Source organism: Vigna radiata, chromosome 4 (genome assembly GCF_000741045.1).
Source record: "Vigna radiata var. radiata cultivar VC1973A chromosome 4, Vradiata_ver6, whole genome shotgun sequence".
Lineage (NCBI taxonomy): Eukaryota > Viridiplantae > Streptophyta > Magnoliopsida > Fabales > Fabaceae > Vigna > Vigna radiata.
In genome coordinates this window covers 14,003,070-14,023,713 of record NC_028354.1, presented here as the reverse complement: position 1 = coordinate 14,023,713, position 20,644 = coordinate 14,003,070, and the positions used below count along the sequence as shown (strand labels likewise).

Here is a 20,644-nt window from a genome sequence, read left to right as displayed (position 1 = left end):
GGACTTGCAGGCAATGAAAGAGATTGTTGCTTCGGACAAAGATTCAAATGAAAATGTTATCACCTTTAAGTTTCCTCATCTAAAAACTGTATCATTACGTTCATTATTTGAACTAGAGAGTTTCTATGGGAGAACTCATACTTTGGAGTGGCCATCATTGAAGAATTTGTCTATACTAAGATGTGGTAAGCTTGAAGGGATCACCACAAAAATCTCAAACTCACAAGCGAAACCAATTGTGTTGGCTACAGAAAAGGTAGATAATTCAAAACCTTAAGAATACTAAGTCCTTTATTTATTCTAAAAAGGTATTAAATATTTTGATAAAAATATTGTTCCTATACTTAGGTATTGATAACATTTATATTTATATATTTTTTTAGGTGATATACAACTTGGAATATATGGCAATGAGCTACAGAGAAAGTAGAGTGGTTGCAGAACTACATTATTAATGTTCACCAAATGTTCATCAAAGGGAAAACATTCAATGTTGGATCCTGAAAGAATAAGAATTCGTAGTTTCTTTAACTCTCCAATGATTGATAAGTTATGCCCCAGAGTACACTTCTCTAGACTGAGCATTCTTAGTTTTGTTAAGCATATAAGTGAAGAAGGTAAACATGGAAAATTCAAACAAGTCAATATGAAGACTGTGAGTTTAATCATGTCTTGGAAAAAGTCATCTAGTATTTTCAAAAACTAATCTTTACCGTCAATATGTAAGACTTCAAGTCTAGGACAATATATACTCACAGGGAGATCATCAACGATATAACAAGACTGTATAAAAGTAGCAGTGTATCTCTCAAGTTGATTTTTGGGAGGCCACTCATCGAGTATGCTATTTTTCATAAAAAATACCTGCTTTTCTTTTGATGATATTGAAAGAGCAACATCATGCACAATGTCGTGCATGTTAAAGCGGTTGCTAGAGTAACTTTCCAACAGCAAACTTGATTCTTTTAGCCCTTCTATCAACATATTTACTTTGTTTCTCGCTTCTCTAATTGTATGGACTCCTTGTAATAAACCTAAACCAATACAAAACTTCACCAAGTCCATAACCAAATCATCGTTTCCCATTCTTGCACATTGTAAAAAAATACACTTCAGTAGTTCATTTTCTAGATGATCATAGCTCAACTTTATAGAAAACTCAGTAGGTTCTTTCCCTTCTATGTAACTTTGCCTTTTCATTTGTTCATAAACATCCTCCCATACAAAGGAGCTTTTATTCTTTAATGTCCTTCGGATGGAAACTAATGCAATAGGCAACCCATCACACATTCTTGCAATTTCAATGGCTTTTTCATCATGCGCAAAATTTTGGATGTGTATTCCAGCCACTTTCTTAAGCAAAGTCTTTGCCTCATTTTCATCAAGGACTCCAATAGAGAAAGTTGATCTCTCCTTCACATCCATTTGATTACACAATACTTGTTTTCTTCTAGATGTTAGAAGAATTTTGCATCTTTTGTGATTGACAGATAACTTCTCTTCTTTCATGTTATTGAAATCCGAAGATAACTCTTCTTTTTCCATCTTATGGTAACCAAAAATAGATATTCAAGTCTAATTTTGGTTACCATCATCTTCATCACTATTTGGAATTCCCAGTCTATTCAAGTCCAACCTATCCCATAGATCATCTAGGATTATAAGGATGTTCTCCTTTTCTTTCTTTAATCTCTTCCAAATGCGATCTACTCTTACGATTTCCTCTTCCAATCTCATTCCTAACATCTCAGCAATTTGTCCTTGAATTGTTATGATGTTAGGATTTCTCGTTATATTTGCCATAACCGCCACAGGGAACGACTTCTTTTCTTGAGCTTTCTTAGCAACTTCTTTGACTAAAGTGGTCTTACCCACACCACCAACACCATAAAGGCCAATCATATTAACTGTAGAATCTTCTAATGCTTGCATAAACATATCGATAGTTTTTGTTCTTGATGCAAAGCTTTCATAGCTAATGTCGGTCAAAGAAACATTAATGGATGGGAGTACTCGATAGGAAACTTCATCAAACCTTTTATTCCAAAGTTCTTCTACTTTAATTTCCTCTACCATCTTTGTAGCATTTCTGCCCAATCGATACCTCAACGACATGTTCCTCGGAAAGAAACCAATGGAACATCTTTTCTTCGAATGATATTCATCTTGAATAAATTGTTCATACTTTTCAATCTTCTCATCCAACTGTTTTATGCAATGTTGAACATCATCTTCAATTTCTTCGGGATTCATTTCTGCATTATTAACTTGATGCTGTATCCTTTTCCTAGTATTGTTCAACATCTCAATGTAACGTTTAACCTCTTCAAATTTGTCATTGTAATTAAAAAAGTAGCTCAACTGTCGTTTCACTACACGACCTGTAATTTGCAGTGCACTTTCAGTCGTCGTAGAGACAACTGCTTCCATGTAGGGGTGGGCAAAATGTACTATACTGTACTGCACTGTAAAAGTTTGTAGTTAACTATAACCTAGTTCAAAAAAACTGCACTGAACTAAAAAATAGTTCAGTGTTGAACTGAACTATTTTTTAGTTTAGTTTAACTAAACTAAACTGAAAACTGTCCATGAAATCACCATGAATCAACAGTCTGCAAAACCACCCGCTACTGTCAATAACAGGCTCCACTGGATACGGCTCTCCTCTTAAAAATGCCCGAGCATATAATTCACCTAGTTATATATTTCATCATAAAATTAAAAAATAAAGAAAAGTATTAAAAGCATAGCAGAAGTGATAAAATAGATCTAACACCAAAGACAATCTCAGTATGACAGGACAATTCCCTAACACCAAAGACAATCTCAGTGTCAGCCAACTTTTTGATAGTGTTGCACTAAAGATTACATCTATAGCCCCTTCAATACATATACATGTTTATGTCAAGAAAAATAAATGCAGCATCATTCAACGAGANAGCAGCGCTATGAATACTCAACCAAACAACATGCAATATGCTAATAAAATAAATAAACCACAACACATAAAACCACAAGATATTCACAGCTATTGTATGTTCTTCACAAGCAAGCATTTATAATTAGAATGTGGAATTTATAAACCATAAACAAATATGAAATCAAAATCGATACCTTCTTGATTTGCGTCTTGACCTTTTTTGTGTTTTCCCTTATGCAGTTCAGGACTGGGTTTTAGTAGATCCAATTCTTTCCTTTCTTGACTTAGTTATCTTCTTTCCATCTACAAAGATAAAGATTCAAATCAACATATCAAATATAAATCAACATGCATCACATTCAAATGACCAAATAATGTTATGCTTCAGCATTTTTAATAGTTGTACTTGAAACTTTCAACATATTATTAAGAATTTAATAGTTCAAATAAGGTTAAATATATGTTTTAGTCCTCATATTTGTTCCTCATTCTCAATTCGGTCATCATGTTTTTTTTTGTCCCAATTGCGTCTTCATATTTGTAAATTTGAGCCAATTTTGCCCTGTCCGTTAACTGGCCTCTAACGGCGTTGCCACTGTGCTGAGCTGTAACAGTCCTTCAGTGTTTAATTTAACTGAGTACATTACGTGTCATTTTGTAATTAAAAAAAAAAAATTAATGACCCAATTACGTGTCACGTTTTATTTCAATTAGGGATTTTAGTGATTTATATGTATTAGGGATTAGGGTTTTATTTCTGAGTTTGGGATTCCCTCTTCGCTCTTTCATTGCTCAACTATGGAGAACACTGCTTGACGAGGTGGCAGCAACTGTGAGATGATGAGAGAAGAGGATCCGAGGTTCCTCTCAGAGCAATTTGTGCAATTTTTCTTCCCAACCTTGACATGTAAAACTAACTGGCTGGATGCAGCTGACATGATCGCTCCGATCCAAACTCCTCTCACCTTTAGCTTTCCCATTTTCTTACAAGTATCACTTNCCCTCCTTGTTCAGTAACTTTTTATGTAATTAAGTAAACCAAACCCATTTGCCCCAAGAGAAGAAAAAAGAAAAGAAGAAAAAAGTAGCAGTAGCAACACATGTAGGGGGAGACAAACATTGAAAAACATGTTTCTTCATTTGATTGGATGGTATTTTCTAGATCAGAGAAGTGACTTAAGAACCGATATTCGCAGCTTGATCGTTCCAAACACCCAAAGCTGTTGCTGAATTATTCCAATAAAGCGACGGATCGTACATGCTCACATGCTGGATCTGGTTTTGACAAGCACCATTCCACCTGCTGTTTTGTCCTAATTCTACTTTCACATCTTTTAAAGACACCATCCCTGCCTCACTGTTATCACTCGGCATTTGCAACTGCTCTAGTGGGGTTAAGCCTAAGCCATGCTGGAAAGTGTTGCTATCAGCACCATCTTTCAACCCACTGCCGATAAACTTCTGTTGAAGCAAAGTAGAGCTCANCAGTGAAGACAAAGCTGGAGTAGTGGATGTAGAACTTGAAGAAGAACCAAAGATGGAATTATAACTTGAAAGAAGCGCGTTATTAGAACCAAACCCGTTTCTAAAGCTATTATTCTCACTAGGTTCATTTGACACAACCCCGGATGAAAAACCTAATCCAAGGGCATTATTCAGCTGAAGATCAAACCCGGAACTGGAGATTCTGGAGCCAAACCTAGGGAACAGCGGAAGATTCACATCGCTGGAGCAACTAGGCAACCCATAAAACAAAGGGTTGATGTGATTCGAGGTTGAAGCAGCAGCGTCGATCTGTGGTTGCGAAGCGGCGGTCAGAGCAGAAGAAGATATAAAACCCTAATCCCCAATACATATAAATCACTAAAATCCCTAATTGAAATAAAACGTGACACGTAATTGGGTCATTAATTTTTTTTTTAATTACAAAATGACACGTAATGTACTCAGTTAAATTAAACACTGAAGGATGGTTACAGCTCAGCACAGTGCCAACGCCGTTAGGGGTCAGTTAACGGACAGGGCAAAATTGGCTCAAATTTACAAATATGAGGATGCTATTGGGACAAAAAAAAACATGATGACCGAATTGAGAATGGGGAACAAATATGAGGACTAAAACATATATTTAACCTTCAAATAATATTAGTTCACATCAAGAGTAGAACTTAGTATTCTGCCTAAAGGTCAAAGGAATTCTCACCCTCATTATGTTCACCACAATTAATTATTTTAACAGTTACGCTTGGAAGTCCTTCTTCATCACCCACATTAAACAACCTGTACTTTCTCTCAAGTACATTATTTCTACATCTCTCTNCATATGAGCTTAACNAAAATGAATACTCTGAATGAAGCATACAAAGCACACCCTCTTACCCTTGGTGATATGTTAAAGGAAACCATTCACCTCAGTAGATGTTGGCTCCAGCCCTTCCTTTTGACCCTGACTAGAGAAGGTTTTCTCCCTCACCATAACTTTGTGGGTTTCCTTCAAAGAATCACACGGCCCATCATCAGCCCTAACCAAGTCACCACTGAATGAATATGAACTGGATAAAAGTGGAAGCTTCATAGTATTTGAAACTAGCTCCTTCATAGTTGATGCATCTGTACTTTCTTCCTTTCTTGACAACACTCCAGCATCAATCCGACCATTCTTCTTTGTAGAACCCTTGACTTCCATTGAGGATTCCCAACCCTCTAGAGATTTCATTTTCCTACCACTCCCCCGTGACAATTTTCTATCTATCTTCACATTATTAGATTCATTTAGTGACATGTTAAAACTTTTTGCATCATCCAAATGAACAAGACCAGGAATGCTATCTCTGGCACGCATTTCCTTTATAGTTAATTCAATGATACTTTTAGAAAGTGGTGACAATAGCTAAATCTTTCTTCTCAAGTTAGTGTTGGATATGCCCATTGAATGTTTTCTATGGTCATCTCTTGCACGGTTTAATGTTTACTACCCTGAAAGAATTGAATGCTTAATGTAGAAATGAGAATAAGCACTCATATTAGTTGACTTCTTCCAACCCATCCTTACCATCTTATTAGTGTTTTCTTTAATCCTTGTTCCAATTAATTACACATCATCATTTACACAATTACATCTGATTATGAACATTAGCAACATTACTACCGCATTTGGAATAAAATCTAAGGCCAGCAAATACAAACCAAAAGCATACAACCACTTAATGATTCCCCAAAATCCACACAAATTTCTCCTAAACTCTATCCTGCTTCAATCAAAACAAACTAATTATCCAATGTCACCCCTGAAAGCCTGTCCAAACACGGAGTTGACATAAAAAACAGAGTTAACCAATGTACCCAATGGACAAAAAGCAAAAAGATCATATAACACCCTTCCAAAGCAACAATCTTTCATTAGTTTCCATCAAATTCCCCATAAAAAAGTCTAAGCTTTGAACAACATACAACACTAAAACATAAATAGTTTTGAAAGAAACCTAAAATTAACGAAGAAGATAAACACAACATAGCACGACTAATTGACCCCTCTCTTTATCAATCAATCTAGAACTCTAGGCTAGAGAATCTACCCTTATCCAAATAAAGCAAATAAAATTAAATCTTCTTAAACAATTAAATCTCTCACAAAATCTAAAAGAAAATCAATTGTTACCCACTGGTTTCATCCCAGAGGAATACACCCTCATGTGCATCACTTTCCAATTTTATTTATCCCTTTTGAAAGGGTAAAACATTCGTACCTTGCCTAATATGCCTTTGCTTCTCGCTAAAAAAGAAGTGTTCTCAGAACCTTCCTTCGACAGTTCGGTGATGGCGGCAAAGCCTTCTTTCGACATTGACGAGTATTCAATGAAGACAAGCCTTCCACGGTGGTTAACCTTTCACGGTAGCAAACCTTTCACGGTAGCAAACCTTCCTCGGCGGCGAGTCTCGAGTCTTAAGGGCCGCGAGCCTTCAACCGTGCGAGCCTTTGACATACTGAGAAAGGAACTGAGAAAATTTCGATCCAAATATGAAACCTAAATCACGGTGCAGTTCAGTTAATTGTATTAAAAATAAAGTAAATTCAGTATACTTAAAATAGTTAACTAGGTTTTAGTAAAAATAGTTTAAGCTTTTTGGGTATAAAAGAGTTCGGATAAAGTTTTTAAGTAAACTATGTCCAGCCCTACATAGCACTCAGTAACTCCGCTCATCAACCTAAACATAGAAATTGTGACAGCAAGCATATCATCGTCACCATTTTCCAATATTCTCTTACTCTATCTCATACTTCCTAAATCAATCTACCTTTCCCTTGAATCAACAACACAGAAACACACTACCCCCATTATCATCATCAATCTCGACTTATATCGTGAAATCCCCAATCCCGTTTTCCTGCAAGAAAAAGAACAAATCCAAAATCACCCAAACTTTGAATCATCATCTGCAAAGAGAAAAAACTAACCCAACTGATTTGAGCTGTTCACGGTACTATCACCGCCGTTCTTCATCTGGTTTCTCTCGGCCCTAGCAATCTCTGAAGCCAACCTATTTCCTTCTCACCTCCAATCACCAAAACTCCAAGTACTCTTCCCTACAAAGCCAAAATACCCAACACAAAGTAAGCTCCGTTCCCAGTTATGAAACCCGACCATTAGAAACCCGAATCTGCTATTCCATATTACCCCCAAGCCTTAAGCGGTCCCAATCGAATCACCTCTAGGGTAGCAGAGTGACAATTAGAGAAGAGAGTAGTGTTCAATCGCAGATTCCTAAATTTCTAGTGTGTGAGAGTCACGGCGAGGAAGATTAGGCTGAGGGAGAATCCGATCCATGGTTGGCGCTGCATCAGGCGGTGAATGGCGGTTGGCAGTAAAGGTGGCCGGCGATGACCAGCAGCGACCTTGGGCCATGACTGGTGGCGATGGTGGTGCCCTGGTTCGAGACGGCTGGGCTCGCTCCGGCGGCGATTCGGCAGAGGCTGTAGCGCGGAGGTTGCTCATAGTGGCTGATCGGATGGCGTGCTGGCTTGTGCGGTGGCTGAGCTTGCCCAAGGAGCGATTCATGAAGAAGACGATCTCTCGCGCGAGAAGAGTGAGGGGCAGCGAGGACGTCGTGGCCGGCCATGGATCCGGTAACACCTGTTGTCGCCGGCGAGGTCGAGACTTGTGGAGGCGGTGGCGTGGTGGCCAGTTCTGGCCGAGGCGGCGACGAACCTCCGCAGGAGAGACGAGAGACCTTGGAGTCTCTGGAAAATGTAAAGTCTGCGTGTTGGAGATGAGGAGGGATCTGCGAGAACCCCTAAGGTTTCTGAACTTGGGGGTGGGAAGACTGGGCCACCGTTGGGCCACGCAAAAGAAAAAACCAAAAAGAGAAAACTTTGTTTACGCGCCCCCCGTTTCTGCAAAGTCACATCGTCATCCTCCTCGGCTAAAGTCCATTCGGTTTTACCAAGAAAAAAAACAACAAAAAATACGTTTCTTCTGCGGGTGATACTCCTTCCACCTCCACCAATGCTTCCTCTACCCCCTTAAATTTTTCTAATTTTTTTTTTTTAATTACAAAAATATCCATTTTACTTTAATTATATTTATTTTTTCTTTTTCTGAAATCTACCTCACCCCCCCCCTTCCCACACTTTCACTTTTCCAAATCCGTTCACCCCAACTCTTACTTCCAGATTTTATTCTTCATCTTCCAACTCTCACTTTCTTTCCTTCTCCGTATCAGTTTCCACTTCTTCTTCCTTTTGGTTTTGGTTCGTGGCGCGGTGGTGTGACGGTTTGTGATGCGGTGGTACGGCAGTGTGTGCGGTGGTCATTCGGCAGCGGTGCGGCGGTTATGTGGTGCTTCGTTTCTGTGTTTCTACGTTTCTGCATTTACTGTACATCCACTCATCACAAAAGTTAAACCAGGTTTATTTGAATATATGTTCGTGATTTATGTAGTGGTAGTAGTATCTGGTTTTGGAAGGAAGAACGAGACATGAAGAGGAAGCATTTAAGAGTAGAAGTGGGTACAGGGAGTGGGTAGTTTATAATGATAATATGAAATTGGAATTCCAGTTAATGTTTAATGGAATTGTGTATTTTTGTTGAACATGAAAATAGCCATAGCATTACAGTGTTTGATATGTAGAAGATGAGAAAGAAAGATGGATGGATTTTGGATTCTCCCTCGGTGCACGGATCTTGATACATAAGGTGGATTGTAAAAAATGTATTAATGTCTCCTCTCATTAGTCAAATCCATTAGCTTTGGAAAAATCAAAAAGTAAAAACCACATTACCAGCAGGAAAACATCCACTTTTTTAAATTTGAATTTTTTAAACAAAATAACGATTTTCTTAAACGGATTTCAATAAGCGTGGACGGATGACCACATTTGCTTTTAAATATTAATAGAGGGTAAAAAAGATATGGGGAGGTAGAGGAAGCACTTGTAGAGGTGCAGGGAGTAACACCCTTCTTCTGCACCCTGCTTCTCTTAAGCCGCACCTCTTTCCAATTGGGCTTACGCCGAATCTGCTATCAGAAACAAATTAGTTTGAACATCCCATTCTTATTTAGCACCACCACACATCTTTTTACTTATTATTTTGATTTAACTTTTAGTTTATTTTATGTTTAACTTTTTATTTTATTTAGTTATTTACTTATTTATTTCATTTTATCTACTTTTAAATAAATATTAAAAACAACAAAAATACTTTTAAAGGGTCAAGCACATGTGTGACTGCACGCGTCGATCTTGTACTGAAAACTTTTTCTTCTTCTTTCAAAAAAAAATAATAAATAAAATTTCTTTCAAAGTTTTAAGCAAACGTGTGACCGCACGTGTCGTTCTTGTGATGAAAACCTTTTCTTCTTTCAAAAAAATAAATAAAATTTGTTTTAAAGGTTTAAGCACACGTGTGACCATTCGCGTCGTCCTTGTACTGAAAACTTTTTCCTCTCCTTTCAAAAAAAATAATAACTAAAATTATTTTAAAGGTTTAAGCACACGTGTGAGCACACGCGTTGTCCATGTGCTGAAAATATTTTCTTTTTCTTTCAAAAAAAATAAATAAAATTTGTTTTGAAGGTTTAAGCACACGTGTGACCATCTGTGTTATCCTTATGCTGAAAACCTTTTCTTTTTCCTTAAAAAAAATAATAAAAAAATATGTCTTAAGGTAAGCACATGTGTGATCGTTCGTTGTCCTTGTGCTAAAAAAACCTTTTTCATCCCTTACATAAAAAAAAATCTTCAAAACCAAAAACAATCACACTTTCAAACAAACAAAAAATTTTCAGCTAGAACTACGTAGCCTTGATTTCTCATTTTGAGAATACATAGGAGCAAGGTCAGTCCTTGTCGGACTCAAAAAATAAAAAAAATATTTTTGTTTCTTTTGAATTTTATTTTTAGGGATGATTAAACATATTGAAAACCACATCACATTCGCTCATTTAATTAAAGGTACTGCCTTAGGACAGGCGTTGTAGGGTGCTAACACCTTCTATGCTCGTAACCGACTCCCGAACCCAAAATCTGGTTTTTGTGGACTTTGCCTTATCTTTTTATGGTTTTTCTGTAGTTTTCCAAATTAAACTATGGTGGTGACTCAAAAACTCTTTTTTAAAAAAATCGTTTCTTTTTTGGATCGTTGTTCCGTCGTGATTCCGGTTGCGACAGATGGCGACTTCACTAGGGAGTCTAGAGAGCCAAGCCATTTAATTAGATGCGCGAATTCTATGTGGTTTTGCTTTGTATTTTTCTCCCTCCTATGCTTTGTCTATGTTTGATTTTCGAAATAATTGCATGTGAATTGTTTTAATTGTTGTATATTGAACCCTAGGTTAGAAAACATGTCTATATCTGCCTGGGATTTTTCTGGTTGTTTTGCAGGTGAGGGTTTGAGTTGCATTGCATTCTTCCTTCACACACACACACATTATGTGCATCTATTGAGTGGGGCCCTACACCCGGGTCTGAGTGTAGTTTAGAAATAGAGGGTTTGTCGTAGTGCCACTTGGGACATACTTCCTGTTTGGTTATCGTGAGAACCCCAACTAGAGTTTGTTCTCTTCATTTGTGTCTCCACACCTAGTTGATTACTCGATTGTTGTGGAGGTACTATGTTGGGAGCCATAGCTCTAGTGACCATCGACCTTTAGTTTCAGGGAACCATCCTTGTGAGGTTGCATATACTTAACCTTGGATCCGAAGCATCGAACCTTTCTTAGGGCACAAAGGGAGAAATATGTGTTCCTATAACCCTCATATTGTTTGTTCTTTTAAAAATAATGGCATTGCATGCATGCATCATGTTTTCTTTTGTTTAATTTAAATTAATCAAAATAATAAAACAATATAAGTGAGGAAAACAACAACCAATTTTCCACAACATCCCTATAGGACTCAAGCCAATTCAAGAGTCATGGAAAGCTGGGAGGAGTCGCATGAATCCCTCAAAGCTGATGTCAGCCAGTTGAAAGACCAGATCGGCCAGATCTTGACAACCCTCAAATCCCTAAAGACTATTGGAGAGTCTTCATCTACACGGGTTGAGGGGAATGCCAACTTTTATCCCCCGATGTTCAGTGTTGTAAGCCAACCAATTTCGTTCCCAATGTATGGTTTACCCCTAGGTTACACTCCTCCCATAGGAGATTACTCAAAAGCAGGGCATGCTTCATTCTCCTTTCCCAGAACTGTTAATATACCGTCAATCGACACTCAGGGACCTGTCTCGGTGTCGGCTCCTATGGTGAGTATAGCAATGAATGAGACGACCATAGTTGAAGGAACGCGGGTGACTGTAATGTCACACGTGGTTACCGGAGAGGATTCTTCTTCCAAGGAGTATGTTGAATTTGAAGAGTTTCTGCAAGACTTGCTCGACAGAAGTTTGATGCAAGTATTCTATGAAGACAAGAAAAGGCTGATTGACGAAAGGAATGAGCCTGGTCTGGCTCGTGCGGAAAGACAAGAACCCAAAGTGGGAAAGATTCATATTTATGGCATCAAGAAGAGCTTTCACAGTGCTGGATAGGTCAACACTGGCCAAATAGCAGTCGTGGAGGATGAAGATAGATCTGAAGGCTTAAGTTTCATGTGAGCCTGCTCCCCATATGCACAGCTCAACAATTGGGAGACTCTAGATTTACTTGTGATGCTTAATTTGATTAAAATGTAATAGTTTTAATTAATCCTTTAGCTTCACTCGGGGCTTTAGGATTCAAGACTTACGGGTTGATGTTTTAGTTTTTTTGCTCAGTGTGATAATCAAATCGTGTTTGTTTGCGTTTTATCGTCATTTGGCATTCTTCCTCTTTTTTCCTGTTTAATTTTTTCCCTTTTCGCAAATTTAAATAATGCAGATATGACAATGAATGTTTTTAAAATAACAATGTTGATATTCTTAATTTTGAGCTCCCTGTCAATAACACGGAAGATGATTATGAAGATGATCCCGAACCCTCTCCAGAACTATTGAGATTAGTGGAACAAGGGTCAAAAGAGATAAAACTCCATCAGGAAGAGGGGGTATTAATTGAAACCCAATTCACTACAAAAAAATTGATATATAGCAGAGGTTTTTTTTCGGAGGTTATAAAAAACCTCCGCAAATTGACATGATTTGAAATGATTATGCTTAACCATGTAAATGCCAATAACTATGGCGGTTTTAGTTCCTTCTTTAAGAGGTTTCAGATTATAATAACTTTTTTCTTTCCTTTCCATTTTTTTATATCTTTTCTCTCTTTATATTTTACACTTCATTATTTTTCCCTAATTCCAAAAGTTTATGCCTTCAAAATTTTCGACTTTTCTTCTCCCCTCCCAAATTTCCCATTCCCTTCCTCCTCTCAAAATTTTGCAATCGTTCTTCCCTCTCGAAGCTTCTCAAAATCATCACATTCCCTTTCTTCCTTTCTTTTTTTGTTCTTCCATTTCACTCAAGATGATTCTTTAGTTTCGAATTAAGGTTCCCTAAGAGTTCTTCGTCGATTCCTCCTACGCAACTTTGGAACAACATTCTTACGACATCAAGTTCTACCCCGACTCCTCCTATGAAATCTAATGAAAGCTTGTCCAAGCCGCGATTTGGAGAATGAAATTTCCAAGCTGCACGGGAGATGGGAGCTCGCCTCTATTCTTAATTTTTTGGAGGTAAGAGATCTGTAATTTATTTCCCTTATTATCGACATTTCAGAGAGGTTTGAAATTGTTTCAGTAGGTCGCAAATTGTGTAAAAGATTTTATCTTCTTGTTTATTTTTTCAGTAGATTGACTAATGTTTATGCCTATTTCTTGTGTACGGTGTTATTTAGGTGTTTAATCTGATACTTGGAGATTATTTGAAGCTTTCTGCTGAGGATATTGAGATTGGGCTTGTTAAGCCTGACACTTCACTTGCTCGCTGATGGGTGTCGCCGCCCAATCAAATTTGATTGCAATTTAGAAATGCAGTATAACTAGGGAATGACCCCTAGGTCGTCTCCCAAGGACCAATTAAGCGGTTCAAGAATCAAGTCTAACACGCAGTGAAGGAGGGGGTTTGAAAGTGTTTGTGACTGCAGACGAATTAAATTAAAACAATCAAACAGAACAACCAACATAGTGAAAAGAAGCAATTAACCGAACAAACCTAAAGCTTAAACTAATTAGATTGTAGCAGATAATAAAGAAACATGTTTAAGCTAAAACATCAACTTGAAAATTTTAAATGCTCAAAATGTGTGATAAATTAAAAAGCAAGTAAGCTTATGGAGCTCCCCTAAAATAAAATCAGCACATCCTATTTTCTAAAAGCAAAAAAAAATGATTGCAATAAAAGCTTTAACTTTTCTAAATAAAATAAAAAGAAATGTGCTCTGTAACAGCCTAAGTTAAATAAAAGAAACGTGACAATGTGCATAAAACCAAATGAATGAGTGCTTTTCTATTTCTCCAAATGAATAAAATATGCTTCTTGAAATCAACGCTCATGTGCTTCCAAAATTNCCAATTAAAAGATAAATAAACAAAAGTGCACCCGCTTAAATGAAAATGGCTTAAAACATTTGCTGGACCGTGAGATGTGTACTTCACTAAATTGAAAGTGAAATCAGCGTTTTATCTAAAAGCAAAATGAAAATGCCACTTCCTCTGCATAACGCCGTAAGCTACTTGCTTCCAATTAATTCCAAATTGAAAAATTCATCANCGCCTTGCAACCAGTGTGCACCTTTCAACGTGTTTCACACTTGAATCACCAAGCAAAGAAAAGAAAATTAAAGTGCTTAAACAAGAATTAAATCAGTAAAAACATGGTTCAAGAGTTCATCCACAAAAATCGTTCAAAAGTAAAATAAAGAAAAGAACCGANTGTGAGTGGCAGCTACTGGATGTTCCAGCCCTTGCATCAAAAATAAAAAAAAGGAAAAGAAAGTGTGTTCTTCTTCATTTAACAAGAAAATGAAACCACCGTTCCGTCATNCTCCCCTAACATTCTTTAAGCCAAAAACTTCTCCATTCTCAAAATAAAAGAAAAAGAAAAATGCTATAGCTACCAACAACNTTCCATCATCACCTAATCCACTTTTCAATTCATGAAATGCAAATAAAGGCAATCAAATTCAATCACCGTACTGCAGCAAGATTTAAAAGCAAGGAAATGAGTTGAATAATATTAAACATGGCAGCANCGTGTTCTTCAAATTTCCATCATTCAACCTATGTCCAACGTTAATGCCATTCTCCAAAATGTTCCAGCCAAGCGTGACAGCCCTCTCCAAGTGAGTGTCTCGGCAGAAAAATGTATCCCCTTTTTGAGTGTGACGGCTGGTTCCTATTTTCCTAGGATCATCTGTCCTCCAATTGGGGTGGGNTCNACCCTAAAACCCTAGGTGCCATGTGTTCATTTTTATAATTGGGCTTAAGCTATTCTACCAAAATTAGCCCATAATGCAAAGAATTTGTCTAAAAACTTTAAACAATTAAATTTACAATGTAACTAAATTTAAAATGACTAAATTGGGAGTCTTGAATTATTTTGTCTCCTCTTAATGCTCCAAAATATATCTCCAAAATTTTCCCTGTAATTAAAAATGCAATTAATTAGCTCAGAAAATTCAAATTAACTAAAATAAGAATTTCCGATCAAATTAAGCATAATTAGGAAAAACGGGAAAATACCGGACATTTAAGCACAATTCCCTGATTAATTCTAGCACAATAAACTAAGTGAAATCAATAAAATATTGACTCATCACTCGCCTTCATATTCAGCTTTTGAAGGTACTTTATTTTCCATGGTTGTCGGAAGTTTTATTTTTCTTTCAAAAAAACATTTTCTTTTTTTCTGGAATGCTATCGATTGATGTGTGGGTGCATGAGATTGACAGTGTAGCAATGGAGAGGTGTTGTGCAAATGTAGAAAGAAAGGTTGCAAATTTGGTAATTTTTTATGTTTCTAGTTTGAGTCATGGCATGTAAAGGATTAGAGGAATGCTTGTGTTTTTCAATGTCTTTGTGTGTGGTTTCTGGTATGGATAAGAAGAGTTAGATACTGATAATTGCTTGGTTGATGTGATTGTTTGGTGGCTATAATCTTAATTCAGCTTGTTCAGTGTTCCAATTTATAACCTTTTACTTCAAATAAAGTGCTTCATTGGATTTTAATAAATTTTGAACAAGTACTCCAAGTGCAATAGAGACACAGGGGAGTGGGTATTTTTATGTTGCCTGAAAATTGTAAAGATAGCCCCAAATATGCATTGAGTGCATTTTGTCATGAAAGTTGAATATATAATTCTGTAAATTGGTTGACTCCCTTAAATCAATCATACTATTATATTTTTCACATGGATTTTACTTTTTTGTGTCTTCCTATCATCATTATTTTTGTTGTGGATTTAGCATCAATTGTGTTCATGCCAGGGAATGCCACCTGTGAGTAAAATATTGGAGGATTCTGACAAATGGGTGACTGCGTTCTGTAAGAAACTTACTTTGTGGGGGCCATGGGTAAATCACTAACATTGTTTGACTTTGCTTTTTTATTTTCTTAATTTCTGACTGAATTATTACTTGCATGTGTTACAGGTTGTTGAGGGGAAGATTCCACTTGTACCATCTAAAGGGTACTGAGATACACTAATCGTGTTAGATTGTTACTGATTGCAATGTCTTTTTTTTTAATAAAACTATTGTCATCAATGCCTGTGCAGGCAGGAGATATCCAAGTACAAGGAAATTGATCCATCATATCATTTACTACTACTTAAAGCGGTTTGTGAAGTTAGAGCTGATGTATTATCATCTCCTGATTGGTTTCTTTATATTTTTGTTTATTTAAGAAATGAACATATGAATACTTTTGCATTTTCACGACTTCATAATCCTCTTAGACTATTTGCTAATATCATCTTTGATTATTTCACCCATTTTTTTATTTAATTCCATTTTTCTGTTTTAATTTTGTCTTATGTAAATTATTTTGCTTGGTTGTTTGTTTATATTCAGCAACATAATGCAATGTCATATATAAACAATGCTTTCAAAGAAAGAACCTAAATCTCATTTTTTCGCAAAGATGCCTTAGGAAGAGATAGAATTGGCACATCTTACTGGTACTTTTTCCTTTTCAAGTATGATCCAATCTTTAAGATTCCCAAAACCCTAATAGATAATAATTTGTTGACATAGAGGTTATATCCTACAAGGATCTATGATATATGTTCAGCCACAGTGAATAACGTGATTGATTATAAAACTTAGAACCATTTTTTTTTATATATTTATTTGTGTCTTATGTCATGCTTTTATTTGGGACCAGGACTATTTTGATATCATAGATACACCAATGGATTTCGAGACTATTAACTTGAGATAAAGTTTGAAAGAGTATATAAATGGAATCAATCTTCATTGTTTTGTAGATGAACATATCTATAATTGAGAACTTGGGCAAAATGGTATGATATAGAGCTTTTGTCTGTCATGACAACTGGTGTTTATATTTGGAATATCAAAAAGGTATAATATTTTTTGGTGTTTGACTTGCTTAATAAGTTTTTTGACTCTCTCTTGTGTTGTATTTTGAATGGAAACAAAACTGGTGCATGAACATGATAGAACATTTGTTCCATGCTGAAATTGGAGAAGATGGAAATGTTGTTGGAGAACTGTTGGCTCTTCAGAAGCTATTGTTAGGAAACAGGTAAGCTTCGTTTTACACCAAGAGGGGGGGAGGGTGAATAGGTGTTAGTTCAAAATCAAAATATTTTTGCAATCTTGGTATGAAAATTCAAAGCTTTTGATTTTTCCTTTAAATACAAGTAATGAAAATTCAATGCAGCGAAAAAACGCAGTTGACTGCTAAGCAAATATAGTCGACTAGAAATAAAGAGTGAAAGGATAAAGAAAATCAAACACTGGTTTTTATACTGGTTCGGCCAATAATGCCTACATCCAATGTCCTTCCAACCCAGGAAGCAAATGCACTATAATGGTTGTTGGTTTTACAACAAGGAATTTATATAAGCACCACGCAAAAATATAAATCTCCTCTCTAACCCAAAACCAAATATAGCTGCACACACAAAACTAGAATTACAACAAGAATCTCATCTTCTACAATCTACACCCACGTCAAACAATCCTCAATGTGTCATCAGCACTCTTCACAAGATGCCAAACCTATCACAGCAGACTTCACAGGTTGCCAAGCCTATCACAGCAGACTTCACAGATTGTCAAGCCTTCAATCAAACGCAGCAGTCTTCACAAGATGTCAAGCCTTCAAGATCAAACAAAAGCACCTTCTTTATGCAGATTTTGATCAAGCAGATGAGCAATTTACTCCTCCCTTTGAATCTCTCTCAAGCAAGATCACCACTGTCTTCTTGGAGAATTCTTAAAGCTTCTAAAACAAAGAATTCAATCTGAAACAGGAAAATGAAAATGTCAGATTACAAAAGTCACAGAACAATTTGCGTTCTGTCTATTTATAGTTTTTTGTTATATCATATTGCTTCTCAGTCGAATAGCCTACTAATACAGTCGACTGTATTAAGACAGTTATAACAGACAGTCAACACAAAGGCTCCTCAGTCAACAAAATCAATACACATTTATTATAGTTGACCAGGTCACAATCTTAACTAACTTTTGAAAACTATAGCCGTTGGAGGATGTAGGCTTAACAGAATTTCAAACAGATCAGTAACACAGTCGAATATGTGATCCACAATGTCGACTGACACATGAAAAATCACTTTGAAATTCTTTTCAACACAAAATCTCACATAGCACAGGTTCACAAAATCTGTACAAAGATTTTAGCATAGTCGAATCCATTATGAGTGTATTCGACTGGACTAGAACTTTGTCACAACAAATATAAGTTCATAAGGTGCTTATGATCTTTTCTTTCAGAAATGTGCAGTAATCAAAAACATTTTATTTCACATTTCAGTACAAGCATGTTCCACAAATATAACACTTAATCAATCATAGGAACATACATTGTAGATCAACAAAACATGTTCAGCAGATATAACAAACACTTCAGAACAAGAACATGTAATACTGGAACATGTGTACTGTTATTAAGCATTGTGTTATCATCATAAAAAAACTAGTTTGATATAGAGTTTGTGTTGTCAACAATCTCAACAGCTATGATGTTGGCAGGACTTGCATTCAAGAAGAAGTGGCAGAACAAGCATAAGGCAAAGAGACTTGAGGCATCAAACCTATCTTTGGTGCTACATCTTGGATTGAGGAAACCATGGTCTTGATTGTCCTTTATCTTGGAGCTACAAGAGCAAGTGTGAAGCTTCAATTAGTTATCAAACGTTCCCTTGTAAACCCCTGTGTTACTCTCTAGCAAAGTGCAAAATTTGCCACAAGCTAAACCTCTAGTTTTATAGTAACTTTTTTTAGGTCATCATCATTAACCTATGTATTTTATTTTATATATTTACATCATAATTGTCAATAAATATAAATATACTTTGTTTTCAATCATCAATAAAATTAATTTTGATTATTTTTTGTATAATTTACAATTTTATATATTTTATTAATTTTTTATATTATTTCAACAAGCTCGAAAATTGAATATATATTAATTCCAAAAAATAGTGTAAAAAATATAGGTATTTTTTGTAATTAAATAGTTAAAAACAAAGGAGGTTAAAAACTCCCACAAAATAATAGTTAGTAATAGAGGAGGTTTTCACCCTCTGTAGAAAAACCTCCGCAAATTGAATGTGATACCAAGGGTCCTGAAAAACCCCCGCAGATAGATTGTGACGACTCAAAGTGCGACAGTTTAAAAAACCCCTGGAAATTACTTTGCGGAGGGTAAAAACTCCCGCAAATCAAAAAAAAAATCTCCGCTGAATAACACTTTTTTTGTAGTGATTAAAGGAAGCTGAGTAGGTTCAAGCTTGATTCGACCAGCTCAATCTCGTTGAGGAAAAAAGGTTAACAGTTGTGTGTCATGGACAAATGTACCAAAGAAGAATGGAAGAGGCATTCGACAAAAGGGTGCACCCAAGGGAGTGTCGTGAAGATGAGCTGGTATTGAAGAAGATTTTGCCCATTCAAAAGGATCATAGGGGCAAGTGGACCATAAATTACAAAGTGCCATTTGTAGTGAAGAAAGCTTTCTCTGGTGGGGCACTAATTCCCATAGGGATGGATGGGGAGGAATTACTGTTACCGGTTAATTCTAATGCGGTCAAAACGTTTTATGCATGATGATTCCGTGATATGGGACGCTATTAAGGGATATTGACATTGCCTTTAAAGCTTGTTGTAATCTGTGTTATTTCATTCAATAAATACTGCATGGTCTCATTCATATTTTTTGTTTGCACACTAGTGCAAAAACGCTGATTAACGTCGGTTATTTTGGGCTTTTAACGTCTACACATGAACCGACGTCATTTCCGGTGACGTCAATGCGACGTCAGAAATATAGTATAACCGACGTCTATCGTGACGTCAGTCACTGACAGGCCGACGTCACTAAATGTTGGTGTATGGGGAAAATGGACGTCTAAAGACATTATATAGACGTCGGTCTTCGCAACAACCAACGTCTTCGCAACAACCAACGTCTTCGCAACAACCGACGTCAAAGAGGCACTAAAGACTTCGAAAATGACACTGACTTACGTCTAAGAGGTACTATAGACGTCGGTGTGTACATTTACCGACGTCTAATACAGTGGTTGTGTTTTAGTGTAGTTTTGTTCTCGTCTTTGGATAGCCTAGTAGCACAATCTCCTTTTGCTAGTTTCTCCCAAAAAAAAAACTTGCGTCTCTTGAATTTCTTATGGATCTTTTCAACCCAAAACCGAACCTGGGTTCTTGCTTAGTTCCATTTTCATTTGCAAGAAGAAAAGATCACGTTGAAACGATAACTAGGCAACGACCCAGGGTCACTTTTGGGTTGAAATGATCAAAAGAAATTCAATAGACACCGCTTTTTTCTGGGAGGCAGCTAGCAGAGGGCGAATGTATTACTACGTTACCCCAAGAAAGGAACAAAACTACATTAAAACACAACACAAAGAAAGCAAATTTTAATCAGTTGAACTAGAAGATAATCGATGAAAGACTAAATAAAGTTTAAATGGTAAGCATAAAAAAAAAACCACGCACCTGGGATGCCGCAAGAGAGAAAAAGAAGAGGTGCAGCAAGTGAGAAAAGGAAGAGGCCGCAAGAGAAAATGGAGAAGAGGAAG

The 20,644-nt window shown here is 36.5% G+C and overlaps 1 protein-coding gene, 1 long non-coding RNA gene and 1 pseudogene across 2 annotated transcripts; all 3 read right to left on the bottom strand.

Moving 5' to 3' along the window:
* Positions 1-506: 506 nt before the first annotated feature.
* Positions 507-3,205, bottom strand: LOC111241486 (probable disease resistance protein At1g12280). The gene is made up of 3 exons (XM_022779892.1): positions 3,115-3,205; positions 2,599-2,694; positions 507-2,465 (listed from the first exon to the last, which is right to left on the bottom strand). Exon 3 carries the CDS (start codon positions 2,428-2,430, stop codon positions 1,576-1,578), a length of 855 nt encoding a protein of 284 aa, XP_022635613.1. The 5' UTR covers positions 2,431-2,465; positions 2,599-2,694; positions 3,115-3,205; the 3' UTR covers positions 507-1,575.
* A 57-nt stretch (positions 3,206-3,262) lies between these two features.
* On the bottom strand, positions 3,263-5,396 carry LOC111241515 (annotated as a pseudogene).
* A 62-nt stretch (positions 5,397-5,458) lies between these two features.
* Positions 5,459-8,571, bottom strand: LOC106758567. Its single transcript, XR_002667561.1, has 4 exons — positions 7,597-8,571; positions 7,377-7,505; positions 6,667-6,945; positions 5,459-6,215 (listed from the first exon to the last, which is right to left on the bottom strand). It is a non-coding gene; the product is annotated as an uncharacterized LOC106758567 (long non-coding RNA).
* Between the last annotated feature and the right edge of the window lie 12,073 nt (positions 8,572-20,644).